The sequence below is a fragment of the Xiphophorus hellerii genome, chromosome 12 (genome assembly GCF_003331165.1).
Source record: "Xiphophorus hellerii strain 12219 chromosome 12, Xiphophorus_hellerii-4.1, whole genome shotgun sequence".
Classification (NCBI taxonomy): domain Eukaryota; kingdom Metazoa; phylum Chordata; class Actinopteri; order Cyprinodontiformes; family Poeciliidae; genus Xiphophorus; species Xiphophorus hellerii.
Window position 1 is genome coordinate 34,436,238 of NC_045683.1, and position 25,168 is coordinate 34,461,405.

Genomic DNA, 25,168 nt, shown 5'->3' on the forward strand with positions numbered 1-25,168 from the left:
TATCTATATGTGTGTATGTATATGCATACATATATGTATTTATGTGTGTGAATTTGCACACACCATTGAGATCTGTATGAGTTTTTTGTATGAGATATTCTTCTGAATATCATTGATGGTCATACTCCAGTCCGGTAGGTGGCGGTAAATGCACTTTAAGTTGGTTCCCATCCGTCAATAAAACACAAGAAGAAGAACAAGGAGAAGACACGTTTCAGAAACCTAACGCTCAGCAATGATGACTAAACGACCAAATATACTGTTAACAGGTACGGTGTTGTTTACGACTTTGATGTCCCATTTCCTAATAACGTTTGTGATCTAACTACGCTGGACGAGTGTAATTTGAAATATGTTTCGTGTTAGTGTTAGCAGTACTCAACACTCAGTGGATGTTTATGTAGAAAAGTGGGAAGGAGAACATCTCCTGTAACGTTTCCTTAACAAGGCATGGTTCCAATTCATAAAGTGATTCTAAAATGTTTTAGACTAGGGGTTTCACACTGACTCGAAATCCTTATTTTATCCGTAATTTATAGGAAGTGTTGGTTCAAGTAAGGGGTCAGTCCAAGAAACATTGCTATACCATGCCTTTTACATGCATGGCTTAGCATGACGTTACCAGAGTAGTCTCTGCGGTTAATAAATAGTTTTGTTGTGTTATTCAGTTTATTACAACAACTGATAAGAACCTCTTCGCAGGTAAGGAATTGCGTTCATGCCTAATTGAAATTCTGTAAACATGTGGTTTGAGACCTGTTACTAAAATGGTCTGTTGCTTGTAGCACATAGCAGTTTCCCTTATGCCAATGTTGTGGGTCAACCGTTTTGCTCTTTGTGCAACAACCAGGTGCATTTTTACCAGTTCCGAGTCCCGACCATGAACCCCTTAAGTTTCACCTTTGGACAAATGATGAGAGTTTGTTAAAAGTTTAACAGGATTTAATGACAAAATGATCAAATGTGTTACAATCGTACAATAGGAACAGATACAGAGTAACTTTCACCGTCGCAGCGTTGGGCCACACTTAGCACACCTTATGGATGAAACCAAGTGAGGCAAAGACTGTAGCGCATGTTTAGCCTTTTAGTCTTTTCTGCAATCTGTGTCCTCCAAGGCAGTGGTCCCCAACCTTTTTGTCACCGCGGACCGGTCAAGGTTTGGACAGTTTTCTGCGGCCCGGGGGTGGGAGAGGGGTGTCGCATGGCATCATTTTTAATTTTCTGCCCTGATTTTCCCGTCATGACAATCCTAGAATGTTTCGAGTTCTATTTACAATGCGATAATCCTAATAATCCTGCTGTGTGGTGTGTTACATAAAACGTGATCTAAAATCGGGCCTGTCTCAGCCTGTGGGGTTTTCCCTGAGTGGGAGCGAGAACGCAGCCTGTTGAATGTGACAGGTAGCCAATCAGAAAGCGCAGTGACGTAAGCACAGAGGGGAATCCCAAACAAACAACAGCTGACAGAGTCCGGTGGACTTCGGAGATTATATGTGGAAACAACGTGACTGTTTATTAAATATTTCGTAAAGGAATATCCATAGAAATGATAAGGAGAGGAGTTGGAGCGAAATTGCGACCGCAATTGATAAACCCGTTAGCTTTTCAGCTATTTATTATTAAGGTAACATAATTAGATTATAATGATAAGGTTATTTATTCAGTCAGGGCTTGATGCTGACACTAGTAACATGCATTGCAGGTAGATTGTGACTAGTAAAACATTGATTAATGCCTGGTTTTAAAATTAGTTAACTGGACTTGTATTCGTTATTTTGTGCCCATTGTTCTCAATGTAATTGTAAACATTAAAACAGCAAATACTGTAATAACAATTTACTACCTCAGTCATTAACCGAAGACGTTTAAAGAAACGACAGAACAGAAAACCATCTATTGATGGTTTTCGTAGTGTAACTACGAAACAACAGAATTTACCTCCATATAGTGCAGCAAATAGAGTCGCTACTCGCGCTCTTTCTACTCTTATCCAACGCCTTTTCTTTTTTATACATCTTTTATCACTTAAAATAAGCTGACAAACTACGTTGTCAGCCGTGTTTGTTTACTCTAAATTCATGAATAGTGGGTTTTTACAAATGTTTCTATCTGGAATCTGAATGTCAGTGAGTGAAATTGGTTCGGGTGTGGTGTGTTGCTCCTGACACGTACCACACACTGCATGATCGAAACTGTTATACTTAAGTTTTTGGTTTTGTTTTGTTTATTTTACCGTTTTGTGTGTGTGGTCTCTCAGGTTTTGAAAATCGGCGACAACTCTAAAATTGTGCCACGTGAACGCCGCACGATTTTTGAATTGGAAATAGATTAATATAAATATATTTTAAATAGACTCACAAGCTCTACTCCTCTTCTCGTGTGGACCACTGCCCTAACGCTCGCTGACTCTGGTAGCTATGGTAACGTTTAAACATCCCTTCAAAATAAAATACAGATACGCCTCAAAAACGAATATAAAGAACATTTTATTTTTATGAAAATTTTAACTCATGACAACGATATATTAATGAGAGCCCTGAGGTTGTTTCTCTCCAAGTAGACGGTCCCATCTGGGATTGATGGGGGATAACGACACTCGAAGTGTGTTGCTTATGCCCAGTCTACTCCGTTGTTTTGTTTTGGTTGCTGTCACTGCAGAAAACCCCGCTTCACATAGATATGATGTCGGAAATAGCAACAGGGTTTTCAGTGCTGTGGTGGCGATGTCAGGGTATTCTGCCATGACTTTAATCCAGAACACCAGCAGAGTTGCTTTCTCAAACATATTTTTAAGGCCTCCGTCATTTGCGATCTCCAGCAGCTGATCTTCTTCTTGCACAGACATGCTAGATTCACCTGGTTTGTTGACAAATGGGTTGCGGATCCATTCCTTGCCAGTTCGTGGGTCTTTTGTGGTTGGGAAGTAGCTTTCGAACTCCTTTAAAAGCAAAGACAGGTGATCCTGCACCAGCTGAGAGAATGAAGGCTCAGGCTCAGTCTCACCCAAAATCCCCGCTAGTGTTTGAAACATGTCCAATATGCCTTTGTTCACTCGCCGTCCCCACAAATCCAATTTGGCTTTAAATGCAGCTACTTTATCTGCCAACTTGAAGACAGTTGTCATTTTTCCTTGAAGTGACAGATTGCGTTCATTGAGCAGGTTGAATATGTCGCACAAGTAAGCCAATTTTGCGACCCATTCTTTGTCACTGAAATGTGCTGCCAGCGGTGACTTCTTTTCTGAGAGAAATCTTTGCAGTGTTTCTCGTAATTCAAACACTCTGGCCAGCGATTTTCCTCGGGACAACCATCTTATTTCGGTGTATAAGAGAAGGCGTCTGTGCTCTGTGTCCATCTCCTCACAAAGTTGCTCAAACAGGCGAGAGTTAAGGGCTTGTGCTTTGACATGATTAATAACTTTAACAACATCATTCAATATGCTGTTCAATTCTGCTGGCATTTTTTGGCTTGCCAGCATTTCCCTGTGAATGATACAATGTGTAGATTCACATTCAGGTGCAACTTCCTTAATCCGAGTAGTTAAACCAGACAGCCGTCCGGTCATAGCAGCAGCTCCGTCTGTGCATATGCCGACACAAGAGGACCATTTCAGTTTTTCTGATATATAACCATCCAGCGACTTGAACAGTTCTGCGGCAGTGGTGTTTGTTGGCAACAATAATGCACATAACATATCCTCATGCACATCCTCCTGATAAATATATCGCACATACACAAGTAGTGTTGCCTTGTTGTCAGCATCTGTAGAGTTGTCTACCTGGAGGGCGTACCGCGGTGATGCATTAATCCTCTCCAACAATTGTGTCTCAATGTCTTCAGCTATTTCTTCAATGCGGCGAGTCACGGTGCTAGCCGACAGAGGCACCTGCTCGATCTTTTTAACAGCAGCCTCTCCTAGTAGTTCACGGCAAATGTCTTTAGCGGAGGGCAAAATCAATTCTTCACCAACAGTAAATGGCTTTTTAGCCTTAGCAATACGATTAGCGACCAAGTACGATGCTTTCAGTGCATTTGCATTTACTGTTGTGGTGGCCCTCAGTAATTTCTTCTGTCCATCATGTTCTTGTTTTTTTCTTTCAAAATACTCCAGGGGCTTGTCTTTTAATCCGGGATGTTTTGACTCTAAGTGCTGAAGCAGTTTTGACGGCTTCATTGCCTCATTAGCAAGCCAGTCACCACATATGACACAGAGCGGGCTTGGAATATGAGAATCACCTACCGGGACAAATCCATATCTCAAGTAGGACTCCTGGTATTGTCTGTTAAATGTTTTTTTTTTCTTGCAAGTGGGCTCTTCAGCCTCTTCACTGGGCCCTTTCCCCTTCGTAAAAAAACTTTCTAAAGATAACTGTTTATTACTCATTTTGCCTGTTTCTTACTCCCTGTTGGCTCGCAAGACAACCGACAGAATCCGGTTAAAGGTTTTTCAAAATAAAAGCTCATTCAGACTCCAATAATTAGGCCTGTCGCGATAAACGATAAATCAATTAATCGTACGATAAATTAAAACTATCGACGTCATTTTAATTATCGGCATTATCGTCTCTTCCGGCCTTTTTCTCTTTCTGTTAATGACACCGAATGAAAAAAGGCTCAACTCCAGTGCTCTCCACTGACTCCTCCCTTCCTCATTTCCTTAGTGTAAAGCCCAGCGCACACGACACGATCTTAGAGCTGTCGGCCGATTGTCGGCCCATTTTCAAAACCTGACAGACCACACATTAGCCGACAGAGATCCTAGGTATAATGGTTCGTTCCTGCCGTGTGGTGTCCAACAATTGGCACAAAATAATGGCTACAAGTTAATCAACCAGTCATTAATCAACGCTTTACTACAATCTACCTGCAATGCATGTTGCTAGTGTCAGCGTAAAGTCCTGACTGAATGAAAATCATTAGAACCTATTTACGCCACGTTAACGAAGAACAGCTGAAAAGTTACCGGGTTTATCAACTGCGGTAGTAATTTCGCTCCAACTCCTCCCCTTGTCATTTCTATATTCTTTGCATGTTGAATAAACAATGTTGTTTCCACATATCTCCAATGTCCGCTGGACTTCGGGTTTGGGATTCCCCTCAATTTCCCCTCAGAAAGCAATCCACGCTTTCTGATTGGCTACCTGTCACATTCAACAGGCTGCGTTAACGATCCCAGTCGGGGAAAACCCCTGATTTAGATCAGAGCGGCAACGAGATCTACCATAACACACCACACAATCTTAGAAAGACCAACGTTTTAAGATTGTTGTAAGGGGAAAAATAGGAGCAAAAATTCATGTAGTGTGAACTATTGCATCAGGTAGTCGATGTGCCCGTCTTCTCTATTTAAAACTAATTATTACTGAAGGGCAACATAATATACAGACTTCATAATCTGCACTCTTTTGGTTGAATGCAGTATTTATTTCCACTTTGGCTTTATGTTGTTTAGTTTCTTTTCAAGTACATTTTTTGTTAATGGAGACTGAGAATCCATTTTATTTTTGTTTGTGGTTGTTTTGTTTATTTTGTTTATCAGTTCAAGTGTTTAGTGTTCTTTTGAAAATAAAGTGTATCTATCTTTGGCGAGAAATCGCATGCATTATTACGTCATTTTCAGTGTAAAAAGGTCTTCAAACAATATTATCGTTTATCGCAATAATTTTTGAGACAATTAATCGTTCAGCAAAATTTGCTATCGTGACAGGCCTACCAATAATACATAAAACGGATATATTTAATTATTTTTTGCGCAGCCCGGTACCGGTCCGCGGCCCGGGGGTTGGGCACCACTGCTCCAAGGGTTGTCTAACCAGTGCTTTAAGTGGAAAAACAAAAGTTCCTGATCCTTTTAATGTCATAAATATTGGACAGAAACATGTATTATATCTTTATATAGACTTGTCTTATTGATTTATAGATCTATAGTTTTACTGTACAGAAATTACAAAGAAAAAAACTGGCTCTTAATCAAATCCTAATGAGTTAAATTGAAAATGTAATGGAGTCACTTACAGCATCATGACATTAAAACTGACATGAAACAATATTAAAGAACTAAATATACAGGATAAAATCTAATTTAAAACATGAATAAGTTCCTTATTACTGTTATGGTCTGTAAAATATGCATTTTACATATTTTATTATATTATTTTAAAATATGTATTTTAATTCTTAGTATTAGATGTGGTATCAACAAAGCCGTGGCACTTCAACAATATTATCTTACCTTTGATCTGAAAACACTGTTTGTTTTTGCCATATTCATAGTCCCTTGTATTAATTATTGCTCAAAAGGCCTTGCCATACAGGTTTATTCCTCTGTATTTAGTTAGGTTCGTAGTTTTTTTTCTCGGATTTTGTTCTTTCTGCATTTCTGTTTAGTTTCCTTTGACTAGTATTATCCTTTCTTGTGTTATTATTATGTCTTCTTTAGTTTCTCTCCTGTTAATTTGCTTCCTGTTTTTCATTGACGCTCATCAGTAATCTTTACTCGTCATGCCACCTGCTGTCCCGCCATCAGGTGTTTCACCTAGGGATGGAGGCTCTGATCAGGTTTTTTGCTGCCGATTCCAATCACCCATGAGGGCCGATCACTGCCGATCATCTGGATTGGCTGTTAATTTTTTGCTTTAGGTATAAATGCTACTACGTGATCTGGCAAAATTAAAAAAAATTATCTGGTAATAAATTTACCTAATTTAGACAAAAAACATGCAAAATATTTGCAGGCACAATACAGAAGCTATTCAATCAAAATTACAACTAAAAAAACCCGCAATCAGTAAAACAATATTTAACAGTAAGGCTTTCTATACCCTAAGCCAGTGGTACCCAAAGATTTTCTGGGCCTCCCTATGGATTACAATAAAATCCCCCCAAAAAAGAAAAAAAAATCAACTGGGCACACATCGTTCAACCAGACATAAACCTATACACATAATTTGTTTTCAAACTCCACTTAAGTTTATTTCACACTTCAGATTACAACAAAACACACTACAAACCATCTTTACAGTGAAACACTTCTGTGTAACTGTTTTTTTTTTCCCATCCATACCGTTTCCCGCGCCCCCCCTGCAATGGCACTTCGCCCCCCCTAGGGGGCGCGCCCCACACTTTGGGAACCACTGCCCTAAGCTATGCATGAGTCAAATAAATCTGCCTATCGAATAATGTCAACAAAAAAGGAAACATTCATTCAAAGTCAAATGCAGGTTGGACCAAAATAAACAATCCTGAGTTACTAAATCAAAACTTCCTGAGAGCTTGGCTAGCTGATTAACGCTGGTTCTGACTGAGCGGAGTAATTCTGCAGTATCCCAGGAGGAGGCAGAGGAGATCGATTATTAGTTTGAATGCTGCAGGCATTCACAATCTTGAGTTCCTGTTTCTCTTTATTACTGTGAATGCTGTAGGCATGTTACAACAGTACAAAAAAAACGTTTATAATTTGTGTGTATTTTGGTGTGTTCCTGTATTGTCTGAAAAATTATAAATGAATTGTAGAACACCTGTCCCTCCTCCCTGCCCCAGCGTCCAGGTTCTGCATTACCTGGTTTTGTGTTTGCTGTCGGCGCAGGGCACAGAGTAACGCAGCTCCTCCTGCGGCTCCACGACTTGGATGTCCTGCTGCACAGATTTGACACTTATCTTAATATTAATAATTATAATGGCGTTTAATTGCACAAATTTACGAACTCATTCATTCGTGGCTGTTTTCACGTTTATAGCGCTGTTCATATTAGTCTCCATGTTTGCAATTATCTGGAGCGCAACGCAAAGCTCGACGTAATTCAGAGGTAATATATTAACTTGACTTTAACAAAGACGCAGCGGGACGGATCATCTGGGAAATGATGGACAGGAACAGTCTGACTAAAACTACCTGGATGTCACACAAATTCAGGGGTTTATGTCTGCTTATTTCCAAGCCCAAAACCGCAACTTGCGACTCATGCTGGTCGGCAAAAAGACAATTCTTCTACATGTCATCCATAGCCGCGCTGCCGCGGTAGAATAATTCCGTTAACTCAATCAAACTTGGACATGTAGATATTATTAATTTTGTTCTATGCTCCACAGCAAAGGGAGAAACCGTTAAAGTACAACTCAAAAACACGTCTTTCTCGCTCTCTGTATCAGCACAACTACGCGCAGACTTGTTGCCATAGCAACTAACAACAACACCCCTAAAAAAACACTCAGCTATTTCCCACACAAAGAGCAGAGCATTCAATCTGTTGCAGTAGTATGGTTTTAGGCTTAATGTTTATTTTGCGAATATTTATAAGTGATTGCTGTGCTACCAGGAGAAAACTATAAATATATTGCTGCACTTTACTGTATGGCTAGCTCGCTGTTACTGTCTCTTACTCTGCAGTTGTGGAGTCACAATGTCTGGGATCATGAGCGCCCCCTGCCTTGAGACAAGAGAACTGCCTGCCTCACCTCGAATCTGTTCTCTGGTTTCTGATCGCTCCTCCGCACATGAAACACGTTACACACACAGTTGGTGACAAAAAACACTGTACATTATATACATAAACTAAATTATGGAAAATCAGTTCATACATTAAATGTTTTTTAGCCATTTTATTGGCGACATACAGACAGGAGGACAGGACGAGCATGCTCCCATAGAATGGCAGCCAGTGCAGTTAGTGAGTTTGATCAATCTCAGGTGAGGCTCAACTCGCTTCCTCACCGGCAGATGTGTTACTATAACTCTCCAGTTATCACATTTAAATATGGTAAAACATCTCAGCTTTGTTGGAGAAATTGTGGAAAGGTGGGGGATTTTACTCATATATTTTGCGATTGTCCGAAGATGGTTAAGTTTTGGAAAAATGTGCAAACAGGTATATAAAGTATTTTAGGCATTTATTTAGATCTGGATACATCTGTATATATTTTAGGAATAATCCCCTCGGACATGATCGACAAAGACAATAAGTACTTGATCAGAGTTTTGCTTCTGATTGCGAAGAAGTGTATAACATATGCTTGGTTGAGGCCACGGCCTCCCAATATTACACAGTGGAGAGATAGAATTAGAAAAGTCTATATTATGGGAAAAACAACATCAAGACTACAACTTAAGATGGAGACTTTGAAACAAAGTGGAAACCTATATAGAACTAAATTCATATTCTAACCTTGACACCTCTATTTATTTATTTATTTATTTGCTTGTGTACCTTTCAAATTTATTTTGTATTATTATTATTGTTTACTTTTATTACTTTAGTCTGTATTTTCATTATGTCTAGTGTTGTGACTTTCACTGCAGTTAGGGTTAGTGTAATACCCCATTTTCTCCTAGACCTGTCTCAGGGTAAGACTCGAGGGTTTTAGAGATTTTCCGGACCCGTTAGACAGAGAGCTGGTCACTAGTTAGTCCATGGGAGTTGTGAGGTTTAGGGTGGGGCTGGCTATTGCAGAATAACAACAGTTACAAAGTCGGCCTTCTGTCACCTGAAGAACATTTCCAGGATTAGAGGACTAATGTCTCAGCTAGACCTAGAGAAACTCATCCATGTGTTCATCTTTAGTTGCATTGATTACTGCAGCAGCGTCTTCACAGGTCTGTCCAACAAATCAATCCTCCAGCTGCAGCTGATCCAGAATGCTGCAGCTGCTGTTCTGACTAAAACCAGGAAGATGGAGCACATCACCCCAGTTTTAAAGTCCTTCCACTGGCTCCCTGTAGCTCAGAGAATAAACTATAAAATACTGTTAGTTTATAAATCACTGAACGGCTTAGCACCACAATATATTAAAGATCTGTTGTTGTTGTATCATCCTTTCAGACATCTCTTGTCTTCTGGTTTTGCTCTGTGGTGTGCTCAGTCTGTGCAGATTTACAAAAATTCAGAAGTGTATCGCCAGGGGCTGCGACAACACCGTGGGTCAGGATTTTGTACTTTGCAACGCCTCCTTACACTCGCTTCAATACCTGGTGCACATTTTTCCTACCACACTTTTTCCTTCCACTCAACCTTCTATGAATGAGACTGTGTTCTCTGTAAGCTATAGTCATAAACAAATACAAGAAATAAAGGCTTAAAATATTTCAAATATTTAAATCAGTTTAAACACTTTCATTTTCTAAAATGGGTGGCTAAAAATATAGAACTTTTTTATGATATAGTTTTTTTAGCTGTAATTGAAATTTACTGGCTTTATTAGGACACTCATAGATGTAAAAAATAAATAAATAAATCGGTCACTCCCATTCACCTAGAATATCTGACAGAGTGCATGATTTGTATTTTAATGACACTTTGTTTGCTCTGAATATAATTGTGAGTGTTCAATCTAATATAGTGGAAATATGTTTGTTTCATCCACATCCACAGGAACACCCGGAGTAGGGAAGACAACTTTGGGAAAGGAGTTGGCTGCACAGACAGGGTTGACATATGTCAACATTGGTGAATTGGCACATGAAGGTAAGACCCACAACAGAGAAAGATGTCATTGGTACAAATATTATAGAGAGGGAGAGACTTTCATCCTGATGTTGATCCCCCAAATCAAAAGTTTACAAGCTGTTATCTCAAATTACCACACCATACCAACTTTATGAAGCACTTTATACACTGACAAGACCAAAGTGCTATACACAATCATAAAATACAATGCAATTATAAAATAGAAAAGATTAAATATAAAATACATATTAATATACAGACACAATAAAACAAAGTGAAACATTTACTCTATTTTGAGCACTTTTGAAGTCATTTGAGTCTAATGTTTCCCTCATCAAACCCAAACGGCCTTCCTGGTCTATAACCTGTTTGGATACCTGGAAATCTAGTTACTTTGCAATTAGTATAGCAAAGCCTCTCATATGTTCATTTGGATGGAAGAGTAAAATTTCTTCTTAAACCCCAATTTTAAATGTTTTTTATGGTTTTCTTTTAAGTGAGGTCTTAGCTATGACCTCTTTTCTTTGGATTTTATCTCCTGTGAACATTCAGTTATAATTTTATATTGCTGTTGAGACATAGATCTTTTTTTTTTTTTTTCTCCGAAGAGTTTTTGCGGCGCTAGTGGCTCGTATTTTTTCTATAGTAGGCAGACAGGAAGGAGGGTGAGGAGAGGGGGAAGACATGCGGCAAAGGTCGTCGGGACCGGGAGTCGAACCCGCGACGTCCGCGTCGAGGACTAAGGCCAAACGTGGGGCATGCTAACCCCCTGCGCCACCACAGCACGCCCCGAGACATAGATCTTTTCACCAATTAAATTGATCCCTCTTACATCCAGGGTGACCTTAACATTTGAACATGAGTAAAAATCCGAAATAAAAAAACTTGTAACTTTCAAACATACAAATGAAGATAGTAAAGGAATGACTTCCAAAACAAAATGACTCATTAGGGAGTCCAGGTTGGAGAGAAAAAATACCCAGAGTATGGGGCCTCTCTCAAGTGGAAACCAACATAGCTCAGTATGACTATCAGCTCAGTGCACAATTAGATCCTTTAAACCTAATATCTAATCTATTTATAGCAATCAGTAAAGTAATGTTAATATTGTTAACATTGGTGAAGGCTAAATGAGAGATGGTTATAATAATGTCTCACAATGTCTCTGAAAATGTTCCATTCTTATTCCATATGCTGGATCAAATCAATATGATTGCAAATCATACCACATGGGTGTTAAATGAATTATCTTGGCAAGGAGGCATCGTGACAAAATCCAGATTTTTTCCCCATGTTCTCCATGTGTGTCTGGATTCCGTCGCTTTTCCTCCACCATCTTCGAGGACAGTCTGTCCAGTCACTCCATCAGCGGTGCTGTGGGGGACCATTGTTATCTCTGTAATCAGGTGCAAGCCCCGTCATCTGCACATCCTTCATGACTTCAGCTGCGCTGTTATATGTGGCCAAACAACACAGAGCTTAGCTGGCAGCGGGTTTGAAAGTGGAGACCCTTTTCTTTCAGGAGTTTTTTGATAGGGGGATAAGCTTTCCTCTTCTTTTGGGTCTCTGCCAGATAGTCCTGGCCAATATAAACCCACTGCTAATTGAGGCAGATCTCTCCTTTCTTTAATGCAAAGCAAAGCATCAAATCCTTGGTTCTGAATGCCAAAAAGTAAATCACCACGGAGCTGGGGTTGACATTTTGCGGTGGTTTGGGACCAAAACATGGTGGCAGCATTTTATAGCTACATCGATATCCTGTAGTGACAGCTAAGCTTTAAACTCCAGCAAGTTGTTGCACTTGAACATTCTGTACAGGTGTTTATTTAAATAGGGTTATTTTGTCCCTTCCAGTGTCTTAATATGACCCGCCTTGCCATGGTGAGAGCTATTTTTAACCATTGTGCTTTTTTTTTTGTTCCTATTTTGACTTTATAATCCAAGAAGTTATAAAGTCTCAGTGTAGGTGTCAAGACTAAGTTGGAGTTAATGGTGCTGTAATTCTTCTCATGACCTCCTGCCAATAAGACATTGGACTCGGACACGTGAGGAACATATGAAGCATGTCTCCTGGACTTTGTTTACATCGCCTGCAAATATTGGAATTACTCATTCTAGCTCTAAATAATTTAGCTAGCATCCAATATAGTCTGTTCAGAATTTTGAACTGTATCAATTTGGAGCGTGCATCCCTCATGGGCTAACATTTATTTGAGTATTGCACCCCACTCGTCCTTGCTGAACTTTTTGTTTAGTTCTGATTTCCATACCTTTTTAAAGTCTTTAAATTAATGTTGCAAATGCTCTCAATCAAATAGTTATAAATACAATTTACTCGTCTTGGAGAATCTTTCAATTTATTAAACAAAGTGTATATTGGTGACTCAGTGGGTATGATTACCTCAGGTTTCTTTAATTTTGTGAGGCAGGCTGCCTCATAGATAATCAGTTGCAAGAACTTCCAGAAATCTTTGTTATTTTGATTATATAATTCTTGAGATTGTTGAAATGACCATAGGTATCATTTTGGAAGAAGAAATTTATACTGTCAATCCCTTTTGTATGCCAGCTCCTTCAAACAATTTTTCCCTTAATTTTTAGTTTTGGATTATTCTACACTGAGGCTGTTCCCTGAGTGAAGGGACAGGTGTCTACTTTTCTATGTAGATGCTGCCAAACATTTCTAGTGAGAGTCACAATTGAATTGGATTTAACTCCGCCATTTGGATGTTGGGATAGATAATTAAAAACTTTAAATGGAGCAATTACTTCATGTGCAATAATAAAGAGCAGGAGTGACAATGGGTCTCCCTGTTTAGTCCCGCAAGTTGATCTTGTTCCGTTAGTTGTTAGTCACACTTGAGTGTGTAGATAATTTTGATTATTTCTAAAAAAGAGTGCTGAAACCCAAATTTTCTAAATGTATAACGTAGCACAAATCTATTCTTTAAAATTGGTTAAATCACTCTTCATGTTGGTGGAGAAGTTATCACGAAAGCAGCATAGTTCTTCCCTCTAGGAGCAAATATTTCTTAATAAAACTCATTAAAATCTATAATTTTTTTGCGTATAAAGTGTGCCAATAAAATTATTAGTGTAAAGTAAAAATGTAGATTGTATTGAACACTATTGCAACTTAATCAGTAAGATGTATGTATTTATGTTTTTATTTATTCATCAGTGGGAGGTAATCCCACAAATTTAAAGAGAAAGAGCCACATAGTAATAGAGTTATATTCTTGGATATAAATTTTTGAAGAAAAATTGTATTTTAAAAGGTCTCATTGCAATATTGTTTTTAAACTCTCCATTAGCCCGGTTAGAATAACAGTAATGGGGTGTTGGGTTAGAGTTAGGAAAGTTGACAAGTCATTTTTTGTCAACATCCCAAAATCAGAAGTCAGAGGATAGCCTGGACCTGGGTGTTATTTCAGCTCCCTGAAACACCACATTTACATATACACTGGAAATCTTAAAGAAGGGACAGTTTTACACCGTTGAGTCTGAATTTTGTTTATTTGTATTTCAATTGTACATTACAATACATTTTTTATATAATAACTTGTTATATCATAACAAGGTAGTATTAATATAATACTTTATTGTTCCCCTATTGACCGGGGGTGTGGGAGGTTGTTTGTCCCAGCATAGCAGACATTAAAAATTAAAAATGAGTAAATAAAGTAAAAATACTAAAAATAAACTTACAACTATAAATAACAGTTAACAGTGATAGTCTTAAGAACACACACATATCACTCAGTATATTGCTAAATATATATTCAACATTTAAAACGCACAGCTCTATAGAGACTTATTATACTGCCAACCCAGGACACAGGGAGGGGCTCAGTCTGCTGGTCAAACGGGAAGCAGTCCATTGACTTCTGAGACATACTGGTAGACGCAGGCTAAAGCCAAGGATAAAAGACAACAGAAAATTCATCCCTGATTTCTTCACATTCTGAAAATACACATATTTTCAGCATATTGGGTTATTGGCTTGTAGCATCTTCATAGCATAGTTGTGAGTAGGGCTGTTGTAAACAAATATTTTAGTAATCGAGTAATCTTAACAATTATTCTTACGATTAATTGAGTAATTGAATGAAAAAAAGACAAAATATTGGTGAATCTAACATTACAGCAGTATTACTATCGCATATTAACATCAGTCCAATTTTTCACAGTTGAGCATCCCTAGCAATAACTTTTCTGTAGTTTAGATAATTAACCTGTAACAATAGTAGCCCACTTTCTAAGTTAACCTGAAGAAAAGTTATACAAAAATCTGAAATTATATTCTTTTATAATTTTATAAAAAATGTATAATTTTATTTTATTTTTTTAATAATTTTTTAATTTTATTTTTATAATTATATTTTTCTTGTTTCCACATCTTTCGGTAGGCAATGAAAACTACCGCTTTTGTTTTGGGAGCACTTTCAAGACTCACCTGTTGCTGCCACAAATTAAACTTGGTCTGATTATTAAAGAACTCAGCAACGGAGAACCTCCAGGTTCTGGTTGTGATGGACTAAATGAACCCAGATATTTTGTCTTATAAAAATTTTTCCTGGCCCAAACATAATGATAAAGACTCAGATCATGAACTTTATTATTTTTTAAATACAAACGAAAGATAAAATTCACATCACACCAAGCTAATATTATGTAGTTCTGGTGTTTTACACTGTCGGCGCAGAACGTCAGCTCAGATCTCTGACCAGCTTCTCTGCTTTTCTCTTCTTTATTACTGTCAGTTCTTCAGAAAAACGAGCTGCTAGCAGCGCTGCTAATTCACGGTCATTCCGTAACAAAACGTAATGATGGTGTTCCTGTCACTCCCCGTGATTAAACTCACAATTACGATCCTCTGTACTGAGCAGCTCTCTGATAGAGCAGCTCTCTGATAGCAGACGGTGTGTCCGTGAACAAGTTCAGCTAAATATTGTATTATAACCGAAAAGAGAGATGTAAGTTCTATCATGAATATAGATTAGCAAAAAACCCTACAAATTACAATGAAATACTGCTACTTCCAGTGGGCGCCGGAAGTAAGACCCATAATCGTTTCCACAGTAAACCACCCAGAAATAAGGTGGATATGGCGCCCCTGGTTCCAAGAGTCAGAACTCACACTGATAGTGAGGCTTCTTTCCTGTTTGGCCCTGTTTGTGGGATGATCTGCCAGAGAACCTGAGGGCTGCAGAAAACTTTGCTGTCTTTAAGAGCATGCTTTAAGACCCATCTTTTTAACTGCATTTCCTGAATTGAATCATTTCTGCTTAATCTGTGCATTTTCCATACAGTTGTGTGTTTTTCCATGTGGGGTTGGGGTGGGTAGTTGCTTTTATTGATCTGTAGAGCACTTTGAGCTGCTTTTAGTATGAAGGGTGCTTTATAAGTAAAATTGATTGATTGATTTATAAAGGCTTATTTTATTGTGGTCATCATGTTATCCCTTCCTCCCTCGTTCAACTGCGGCGGGCGTAACAATACCATTTTCTTTTTTAACCAATTTGAATAATAAACTGATCTCAACTACATTGAAAATTTTAATCAATTTGCAGTCTATTTACTTCACTTGGAATCTATTTGGAATCATTTGATTGAATCAATTTTGTAAGTGCTTTAAGATGTCATTTGTTGTGAAATGAAAACTAAATTGAAATAATGCATGTTATAAAATGGTCCAATGACAGTGTCAGGCATGAGTATTTTTAATTAAAGCAAAAGTTGTCAGCACCATCTTTTACCAATTTATTTATGAGTGAAATACTTTCTAAATCTTTCCCCAGGCCAATATTATGACGGGTATGATGAGGAGTACCAGTGCCCTGTTTTGGATGAGGACCGGGTGAGTTAAATTTTTTCTAACCTTTTCAAACCACTGTTTTTTGTCCCATTCTTATTACATCACCTAGGATAGTTATACTTTTGTGCTGATTTGGCAGTAAATAGTAATATATTGTATCTATATATATATAACAGTGATGAGCGGTGAGGTTCATAGCTGGTGAGGCACTTGCTTAATCATAATCAGATATACAAATAAAAAACCCCTGCAGGTTATTGTTAACATAAGGAAATTTTGCGCATGCGGACAACGCTGGAGGGTAAAAAGATAATTCTTTTACATGTCATCCATAGCCACGGTAGAATAATTCCATTAAGTCAATAAAACATGGAAATTTAGGTATTATTAATATCGTGCTATGCTTCACAGCAAAGGGAGAAACTGTTAAAGTACAAGTCAAAACCACTTCTTTCTACGCGCAGACTCGTTGCCATAGCAACGGACAACAACACCACAAAAAAAAAGCACTTAAATATTTCCCACACAAAGAAAGGAACATTCAGTCTGTTGCAGTAGTATGGTTTTAGGTTTAATGTTTATTTTGCGATTATTTATAAGTGATTGCTGTGATACGAGGAGAAAACTATAAATATATTGCTGCACTTTACTGTATGACTAGCTCGCTGTTACTGTCTCTTACTCTGCAGTTGTGGAGTCACAGTGGCTGGGATCATGAGCGCCCCCTGCCATGAGGCAGGAGTACTGCCTGCCTCACCTCCAATCTGTTCTCTGCCGCACTCTACCATAGAATGGCAGCCAGTGCAGTTAGTGAGAGGCTGATCAATCCCAGGTGAGGCTCAACTCGCTGCTGCCTCACCGGCTTCGCTTCTGCGCATTTGAATGGGAAAATGGGAAAATTCAGCGATTTTGAAGAAAAAATAATCAGAATTGGTTAAGCTAAATAGAAAATAAATACTTTATAGTACAAACCACAGGGTGAAAATAGCAATATAAATTATTTTGTCATTATATATTATTTTTCCATGTTGACAGGTGAGGTTCTGCTTCCCCTGACCGCACGTCACTGATTTATATATATGTATATATATATATAACAAATCAGTTGTGACAAATCAGTTGTACCATATCCTTTGACAAATATGATTTTCTTCCTCTATTTGTAACCACTGATGCTTGATTGTACGGAATGGATACCCTACAACATTGGGTGTCCAGTACATTGTTTGCGATCTACCAATCGATCTCAGGAAGGTTTTTTGATCTTCCTAGCAGGGGCGATTCTAGGATCTGATTTTTAGGGGTGCTTAGCCCCCAGCAGGGCTAAGACCCATGAGAAGATATTCGTTGGTGTGGTTTTCTAGATCTAACTGCTTATTAACATACATTCACAAACAAAATTAAGAGACATGTTGTCAGTAATTCACAGAACAAAAGAACAATGTTCATTTTACTCAAACATATATTTATAAAGAGTAACATCAGAGAAACTTTCAATTTTTCCCAGAGCTGTATAAACTCAGTTTGAAACAGAATCTCAAGACCACATCATACCTGCCAACATCTGCTAACATTAATGAGACACAAGCAGCTGTAGAGTGACACAGTCCTAGTGTTGTCTGCTCTCCCGGAAATTAAAATAAAATCTACTTAAAACTATGCATTTTCAGTCATTTAAAGAACATTTTGCTAAATGCATAGGATTAATAAACCTAAAACCAGTTTATTATCAAGCTAGACAAGCTAGGTTAATGACTATTGAAAATGAGTCCTTAACCTGAACTTTATTTGAAAATCATACTTAGAAATTGCATTACCCTTATTTTTATCTGAACTTTTTGCGGCTGTTGGCCTTTTTTCTTTAAACAAGAATGAATGTCCATTTATGGAAAATTAGACATGATGAGTCGGGTTTTACTGTTTCAGTTCACAGTTCATGAAGTGGGTCAATTATAGTTTCACTACCAAACACATTTCTGTTCACACAGAAACAGCCTAACATTCTACACTGTTCTTTAGTTTGACCTTATTTAAGTGACTCCAGAGAGATTTGAGAAATTAATTACAAAACAACACAACAGTCACTAATCAAACTTCAAAAAAGACCAATAAGAGTAATTAACAAGGTTAAGGACCGGGATCAAACTAACCCATTATTTATCCAAATATTTTGCACACATACAACATTTTGTACAGAACAATAAAATATTCTTCAAATAAATAAAGCCAATGCTGTACACAATTTCATTCAGAAATATAAAAATAATTCTAAATTAATTAAGTACTGCATTGCCCATTGCAAAAATCACTAAGCATAATATTTTGCATTACAAATTGTCATCTGAATAAAGGCGCTGGTGATACAAGTTTCCCCCTTATAGCTGGTTAAAAAAATATATATAATGGTCTTTAATGTTTTTTTAGAGGCTGGTTCTAGACCAAATTTACCACAGGGGCCCGTGCAGACAGTGTTTTTATGGAGACACTTAAAGAAAGAATTAAACAAAAACAGAGCAATATTTCATCATTTAATAATGGGAGCCAAAGAGCCACTTGTGTCTCCAGAGATTCAGGTTGCAGATCTCTGATTTAGTAGATGGAAAGTGTGATCCTATCTCAATACAGCAGTTAAAAGAGCAGCACCATAATTTTTAATTCATTAAATTAATTTTTATTAAAAATAATTTTCATGTATTTTTAATAATACCTTAAAAAGAAAATTGTGAATCAAAAATATCTACCACTGAATATTTAAAAAAGACATTTATTTAGTATAATTTCTTTGGCACCCCTCTCAGCCCCGTCTAGAACCGGCCCTGGCCTGCAGGTCTGGTGCATTTTTGCTTAGCATGTTTTTTCTTCATTGATAGGAAGTCAGATTATCCAAACTGGCAAACCACATTAATAAAATATTAGTGAAATAACACATTAAATGACCACTGGACAATTATTCATAAAATATATCAAAATTTTTTCATAAAACACAGAAAGTAATGTAATGTAGGAAATATTTATGTATTTACTATTAATCTATTCGTATGATTTGTTCATTAAATGGCCACTTATTTTGGCTAATGCTATAATTTATTAAATATCATCCAAACTCAACATCCTAAGCAAAGAATCAAACCACAATAGTCAGCTAAAATCACAATAAAAAACTTAATCAATTATAACTAAATGTTCTGTACCATGTCAGCCTCAGGAGATGATTGAGGATGAAGAGACGCAGATTTCTGGTTCTTAAGGTTCTGATGGGTCTGCAGTTCCTCTCCTGATCCATTCTGTCCGATATACAGCAGCACACTGTGCCACGACAGACACTTTTTTTTTTTGTCTTTTGATGTCCACAGTATCCATCCTCTCTGAAATTGTTCAACTTGTAATGCGCGTCTTTTCACTCACGTCTGTATTTTTAAAAAAGTTTTTGCTTCTAAGGACATGGAATCAGGTCGAGGACTTTTTAAAAAGACACAGGTTGATAGCAGCTCACCGCAACTGCGTAGTGTCCGTCTCTAGGCAACGGTGACGTTCAGCGTTGGTCCGTAGCATCCTGGGGTCCTTTAGCTCCGCCACGACAATTTAGCTGACCTTAATATTTCCTGTGTTTTATTTTGGTCATTATTGTTAAACTTAGTGTTGATGTGTGTATGATAGGCGTTTCTATCGGACAGTTATGTATCGGTTCAATACAGGACGCACATTTAACGGCCAAATATGGGACGACTCCGTATTTTACGGGAAGGGTGGCAACTTGATTCAGGGGTGCTGAGATACAGTTTTAGGGGTGATATAGCACCCTAAAACAGGCCTAGATACGCCACTGCTTCCTCGTAGCACCCTCAGGTGACAAACTGAACGCCACCAGGAGGCTGAGATGAGCATGTCCTCTAACTTTACACCTAATTTATCTAAAATCCAAATTGTTGTATTTTCACTTTTTGAAATGATGTCTTTCAGTTAGAGCTTTGCTCCATGCCAGCAGATTGTGATAAGCCACCTTAATACATAAAGATTCAAACATCAGCCCTCACATCCAGGATGACCACATAATTTGAGATGGGGGGTGTTCAGACTGAGAAACAACTGCCTGAGTGGTTTCAGTTTGACTGTACAGACTGACTAATGCTGTCTATTAATCCAAATTGGCCACATTGGTACCTTTGATGAATAGGTGCTAATGAATATAATCTGGATTCCTGGATTGCACAGGTGGTGGATGAACTGGATCAAAAGATGGTGGAAGGTGGTGTAATCATAGATTATCATGGCTGTGACCTGTTTCCTGAACGATGGTTCCACATTGTTTTTGTACTTCGCACGGACAACACCCAGTTGTACACCCGACTTGAAGACAGGTAAAGTTTTTTCCCCCTATGTTAACCTTTTAACATTGTAAAACCTTTTGAGGATTCAGACAAGCATGTCATTAGTTTTGTTTTGTTTTGAAGCATGTTTTGGATGTTTTTTTTCTTGGTTATTTTATTTTAATGCAAATTTCCAGTGCCAACACAGCTCTTTTTAAGGTAGTTTTCCACTGGCAGGTGGCACACTAGCAGGTTAATGTGCAGTTCGGTTTTACCCCAGGTAGTGAGCTTTTCCATTATTCTCTTTGTTCCTCAGTATTGTGGACAGGCCGTGAGCAACAGCTGTGGTCAACTCTCTGCTGATGTTTGCAGAGACACTCAACAATGGAGAACCTCAAGGTTCTGATGGACTAAAATAAACCCAGATATTTAATTATGTCTCGTAGAAATTCATTGCTGTCCCAAACATAAAGACTCAGATCAGTAGATTGTTTTGCTATACATATAAATATAATTACACTGTGCCACTTTTTCGGTTTAGGTAATACAGTTAAAGGATGTAGCCACATAGCCACCCATGAACTATGTATTTTTTTTACATCCAAAGGAAAAATAAAATTCACATCACAAGCTAATATTATGTAGTTCCGGTGTTTTACACTGTTGGTGCAAAACTGCAACTACTCCGTCAGAAAGCTGACCACAGTTGGACCATTTCTCCTTTTACTGCTGTCCATTCTTCAAATTGATGTGCTGCTAGCAGCAGCAGAATGGCCTGCTAAGATACGGTCATTCTCTGCAAAACTTAATGCATGCGTTCCTGGCGCTTCTCCTGATTAAACTCATAATTATGCTCCTCCGTCCTCAGCATGTTCCAATGTTGTCTGGAGTTTTCAGTGTTATAAATCACAAGCCAATCAACGAATGCGGTCAGCTGTCAATAAAATCGCTTCGGTACCGTAGCTTGCTCTTTGCGGGTAGTTCTTATTCTTCAGTATGTTAGTCAGGTGCCAGTGTGGGCAATTTGGATTAGTAGACTGCATTAGTCAGTCTGTACTGTCAAACTGAAACCATTCAGGTAGTTGTTTCTCAGTCTGAATGCCCCATCATCTCAAATTATTTGGCCAACCTGTTTGTGAGGGCTGCTGTTTGAAACTTTATGTATTAAACGGTGCTTATCACAAATTTAGGGAGTTGCATGGCCTCATACATCTGCTGTTAAATAAGTTAGCACATGCATCTTCAGTGTCTTGCAAGTATTTTATATAGTTACAAGAGATCACATGTATTAAATTTCACAAAATGGTTAATGCGGTACATAGTAAAAAAAAACTACATGTAGCTAGATGTTAAGTAACTAATAAACAAAATCTATACCACATTAGAGTACTTTGGTTAATTTGCAATCTTCATATTACATGCAATATGAATATGTTGTTTAAGATTTAAGGTGAACAGAGATGGGGCTGAGAAGAGATTGAATTTCAAAGGGACCAATAAACCTGAGAAAAAACTTGCTAGAAGACATCTTTAGATAAATGTCCCTGATGGAGAGCCAAACCTTTTGTCCAGGTTGATACACAGGTGCAGGAGCCCTTTTGTGGTCAGCCAGAAAGTGATTCTGAACAGAAGTGCAGTCCAGGGCAGCAGAGACGTTCTTCCAGGTGTGCCTATATTTGCAGATGCAATGACAAACAGAGGTGACAGACAACACTTTTTCATCAGCGGGAAGCTGATGAAAAAGATACACCAAAGAAGCGCCAAAAGAAGATGAGCCAATGGCTGAGTAGGCGTGAGCATTGTGTGCATATTCTACCCACATGAAATGTGAACTACAGTACGACGGGTTGGAAGCACACAGACAACGTAATGTAGATTGAAGTTCTTGTTTCATCCTCTGTGTTCATGTTGGGTGGCTACAACCTAGTCCATGAACTTCCAGGGGAGGGCCCCCCCAAAACATGTGGAAGGGGCAATTGTACTGGCTATCATCGTCTTGGGAAAACTGGCGAGACAGCGCATCAGGTTTGGTATATTTGGAGCCTGGTCTCTAAGAAATGACTAAATTAAATGGTGAGAAGAAAGGGGACCATCTGGACTGATGTGGATTGAGATGTTTGGCTTGTTGCAGATACGCTAGATTCTTGTGATTGATCCAGACTTCCACTGGATGTTCAGCTCTGTCTAGCTAGTGTCGCCACTCTTCAAGGGCCAACTTGAATTCTAGCGGTTCCTTATCTCCGACATCGTAGTTTTTCTCCAAGGAGGCGAGTCGTCTGGAGAAGGCACATGGGTGAAGTTTCTTGTCAATGGAAGAGATCTGGGAAAGCACAGCACCCACACCAGAATCGGAGGCATCCACTTTCGATATAAACTGGGTCGAGGCGTCAGGTCAATGGGGGCCTCAGAGAATCTGCTTTTGAGAAGTTAAAAGGTCTGTTCTGCTTGGGGGCACCAAATGAACTCTCTCTTGGGGGAGGTCAGTTGGGCGACAGGGGACACAATCTGACTGAAATTCTTAATGAAATGGTGGCGAAGCCCAAAAAGCTCTGAAGCTGTTTGTGAGAAGAAGGGACCGGCCAGTTACGAATAGATCGAATTTTGTTCTGGACCAGTCTTCAAGCGACCATTCTTGAAAACATATCCCAGAAAGGTGATGGAAGGGACAGGAAAATGACTTGCATGTGTGTATTCAGGGTTGCTGGACACAGTCTGAAAATGCCATGCGACTTCTCACTGAGGCACTTGCAATGCCCTCTCAAAAGGTTAAAGGCTTTTATTGGGCTTTTTTCCTCTGCTCCCTCCATACCCATCTTTGCTCTGCTTGCTCTGTTTCTGTACTGCTCTTTAGAACCTCTTTTTCCACATCATCCGAATCTACAAATTATGGATCTGGTCAACTGGTCTCTCAATGCAATTGATCAAATTTTCTCAACAAGACGACTGAGCAAAGTGTTCTGTGAGGACATATTCGGCAGGATACAGTTTGGAATCTTGGGATGTTTACAAAAATTCTTGTCTGTTCACATTATACCTGGAAGACATGGAGGATCTATATTTATTTAGATTCATAACAAGATTTCTGCTGTTTGGAGTTGGCGGGATACCTCGTTTGTCAACAAATATAAAAAGACGTCGGCAGCTATTTTCTCCCTTGTCAAGCTGCCTGATCAGTGTGATGGATTGGGCCAACTAGCTACTGCTCAGACTAACATGCTGTAGGATCAGAGCTGCAAGTTGGATGCAATTCTTGCTGAGATTTGCAGTTCAGGAAAGATCGCATCCAACTTACTAATACTTACTAATAGCAATCCAGAACAAGAATCAAACATGGAAACAGAAAATATTAGTTTATAAATTGTGGAGCACTTTAGTTTTTTGTTATTTCCCTTGCCTTTTTCTCTTTCTTTTAGGTTTGTTATTTTGTTTGTATTTTCGTCTAATTCACCTAAAGCACTTTGAGCTTCCTTGTTGCTGAAAATGTGCTATATAAATAAAATTACCTTTACCTATTGTTGAAAGTATTTTCTGCACCACTGTCTGGATGCTTTTATATCACTCTATGAAACTGCATACCCATAGACATATTCACTGATAATGTTGATGTCAGTCAACATTATCAGTCCAATATTTTTTTTTACAACAGATGCCAAATATACCCTCTAAAACTGGATATGTTCTTGTCTTTTCATTTGCTTACAGGGGTTATACTGGAAAGAAACTACAGGACAATGTGCAGTGTGAGATCTTCCAAACTATTTATGAGGAAGCCATGGAGGCCTACTCTGAGGAGATTGTCCACCAGTTACCAAGTAACACCCCTGAGGACCTTGAGAAAAACCTCCAGCAACTAATTCAGTGGACTGAGCAATGGATAAAGGATCATAACTAAAACCTGGAGTTCTCTTTTTTTTTGAAGAATAAATGTATTTCTACCAAATAAATGAGCATTTTTTAGTAGACATTTCAATTATTAACACTTATATTCAGCTATAAGAAAAATAATGTAAGCAGGAGCTAATTTTATCTGGTCTGTGTTTTGCAAGGAGTGCAGCAGTTTAATTTTCTCTGTGTGCAGCTTTAAAACTAAATACGGGCCCAAAACTATATTTTAACTAACATTCTCAGAGTTCTCCTAGAGCCCTCTCACATTAGCCTAAAAATTCCTGCCTAGTTTTGGCTGTGATCAGTTGATAGACAAAACAAAAATACACACACACACACACACACACAAAACCCCCCAGTCAGATAGAAATTTATTAATCATTGAATTTAGACTCATTCAGACCCCTGGTCCACTGGAATGGACATGACATTTTTCTGGGGTTAAACCAATAAAAAAATTTAAGGAATTTATTTGCATGATGAATCTTACAGATTGGTTTCTTATTAAACAAAAACAACGAAGATTATACTCTTAACTTGATACTAGTGAGTTTCAGACATCAGACAAGACGAGCATGTGTATGAAACGAGAGACGGGGAGGAGTAAGCATCTGTTTTCCAACAAAAATATAAATTTACGTTCATAGCAGCCTAAAAAAATACTCAGTATAATTTTAAATATTTCCAGTAATAATATTTGAAGGCATTTTGAATTT

The 25,168-nt window shown here is 38.3% G+C and overlaps 1 protein-coding gene across 1 annotated transcript; it reads left to right on the forward strand.

Annotated features, from left to right (window-relative positions):
• Nucleotides 1-160: 160 nt before the first annotated feature.
• Nucleotides 161-24,527, forward strand: ak6 (adenylate kinase 6). Its single transcript, XM_032579376.1, has 5 exons — nucleotides 161-269; nucleotides 10,368-10,460; nucleotides 16,244-16,302; nucleotides 20,473-20,618; nucleotides 24,270-24,527. Exons 1-5 carry the CDS (start codon nucleotides 236-238, stop codon nucleotides 24,457-24,459), a joined length of 522 nt encoding a protein of 173 aa, XP_032435267.1. The 5' UTR covers nucleotides 161-235; the 3' UTR covers nucleotides 24,460-24,527.
• The last annotated feature ends 641 nt before the right edge of the window (nucleotides 24,528-25,168 follow it).

Coding starts and splice junctions, on each gene's coding strand:
- ak6 (XM_032579376.1), top strand. CDS start 236: ATGATGACTAAACGACCAAATATACTGTTAACAG. Junction 16,303..20,472: donor CTGTTTTGGATGAGGACCGG/GTGAGTTAAATT, acceptor TGGATTGCACAG/GTGGTGGATGAACTGGATCA. Junction 20,619..24,269: donor TACACCCGACTTGAAGACAG/GTAAAGTTTTTT, acceptor ATTTGCTTACAG/GGGTTATACTGGAAAGAAAC.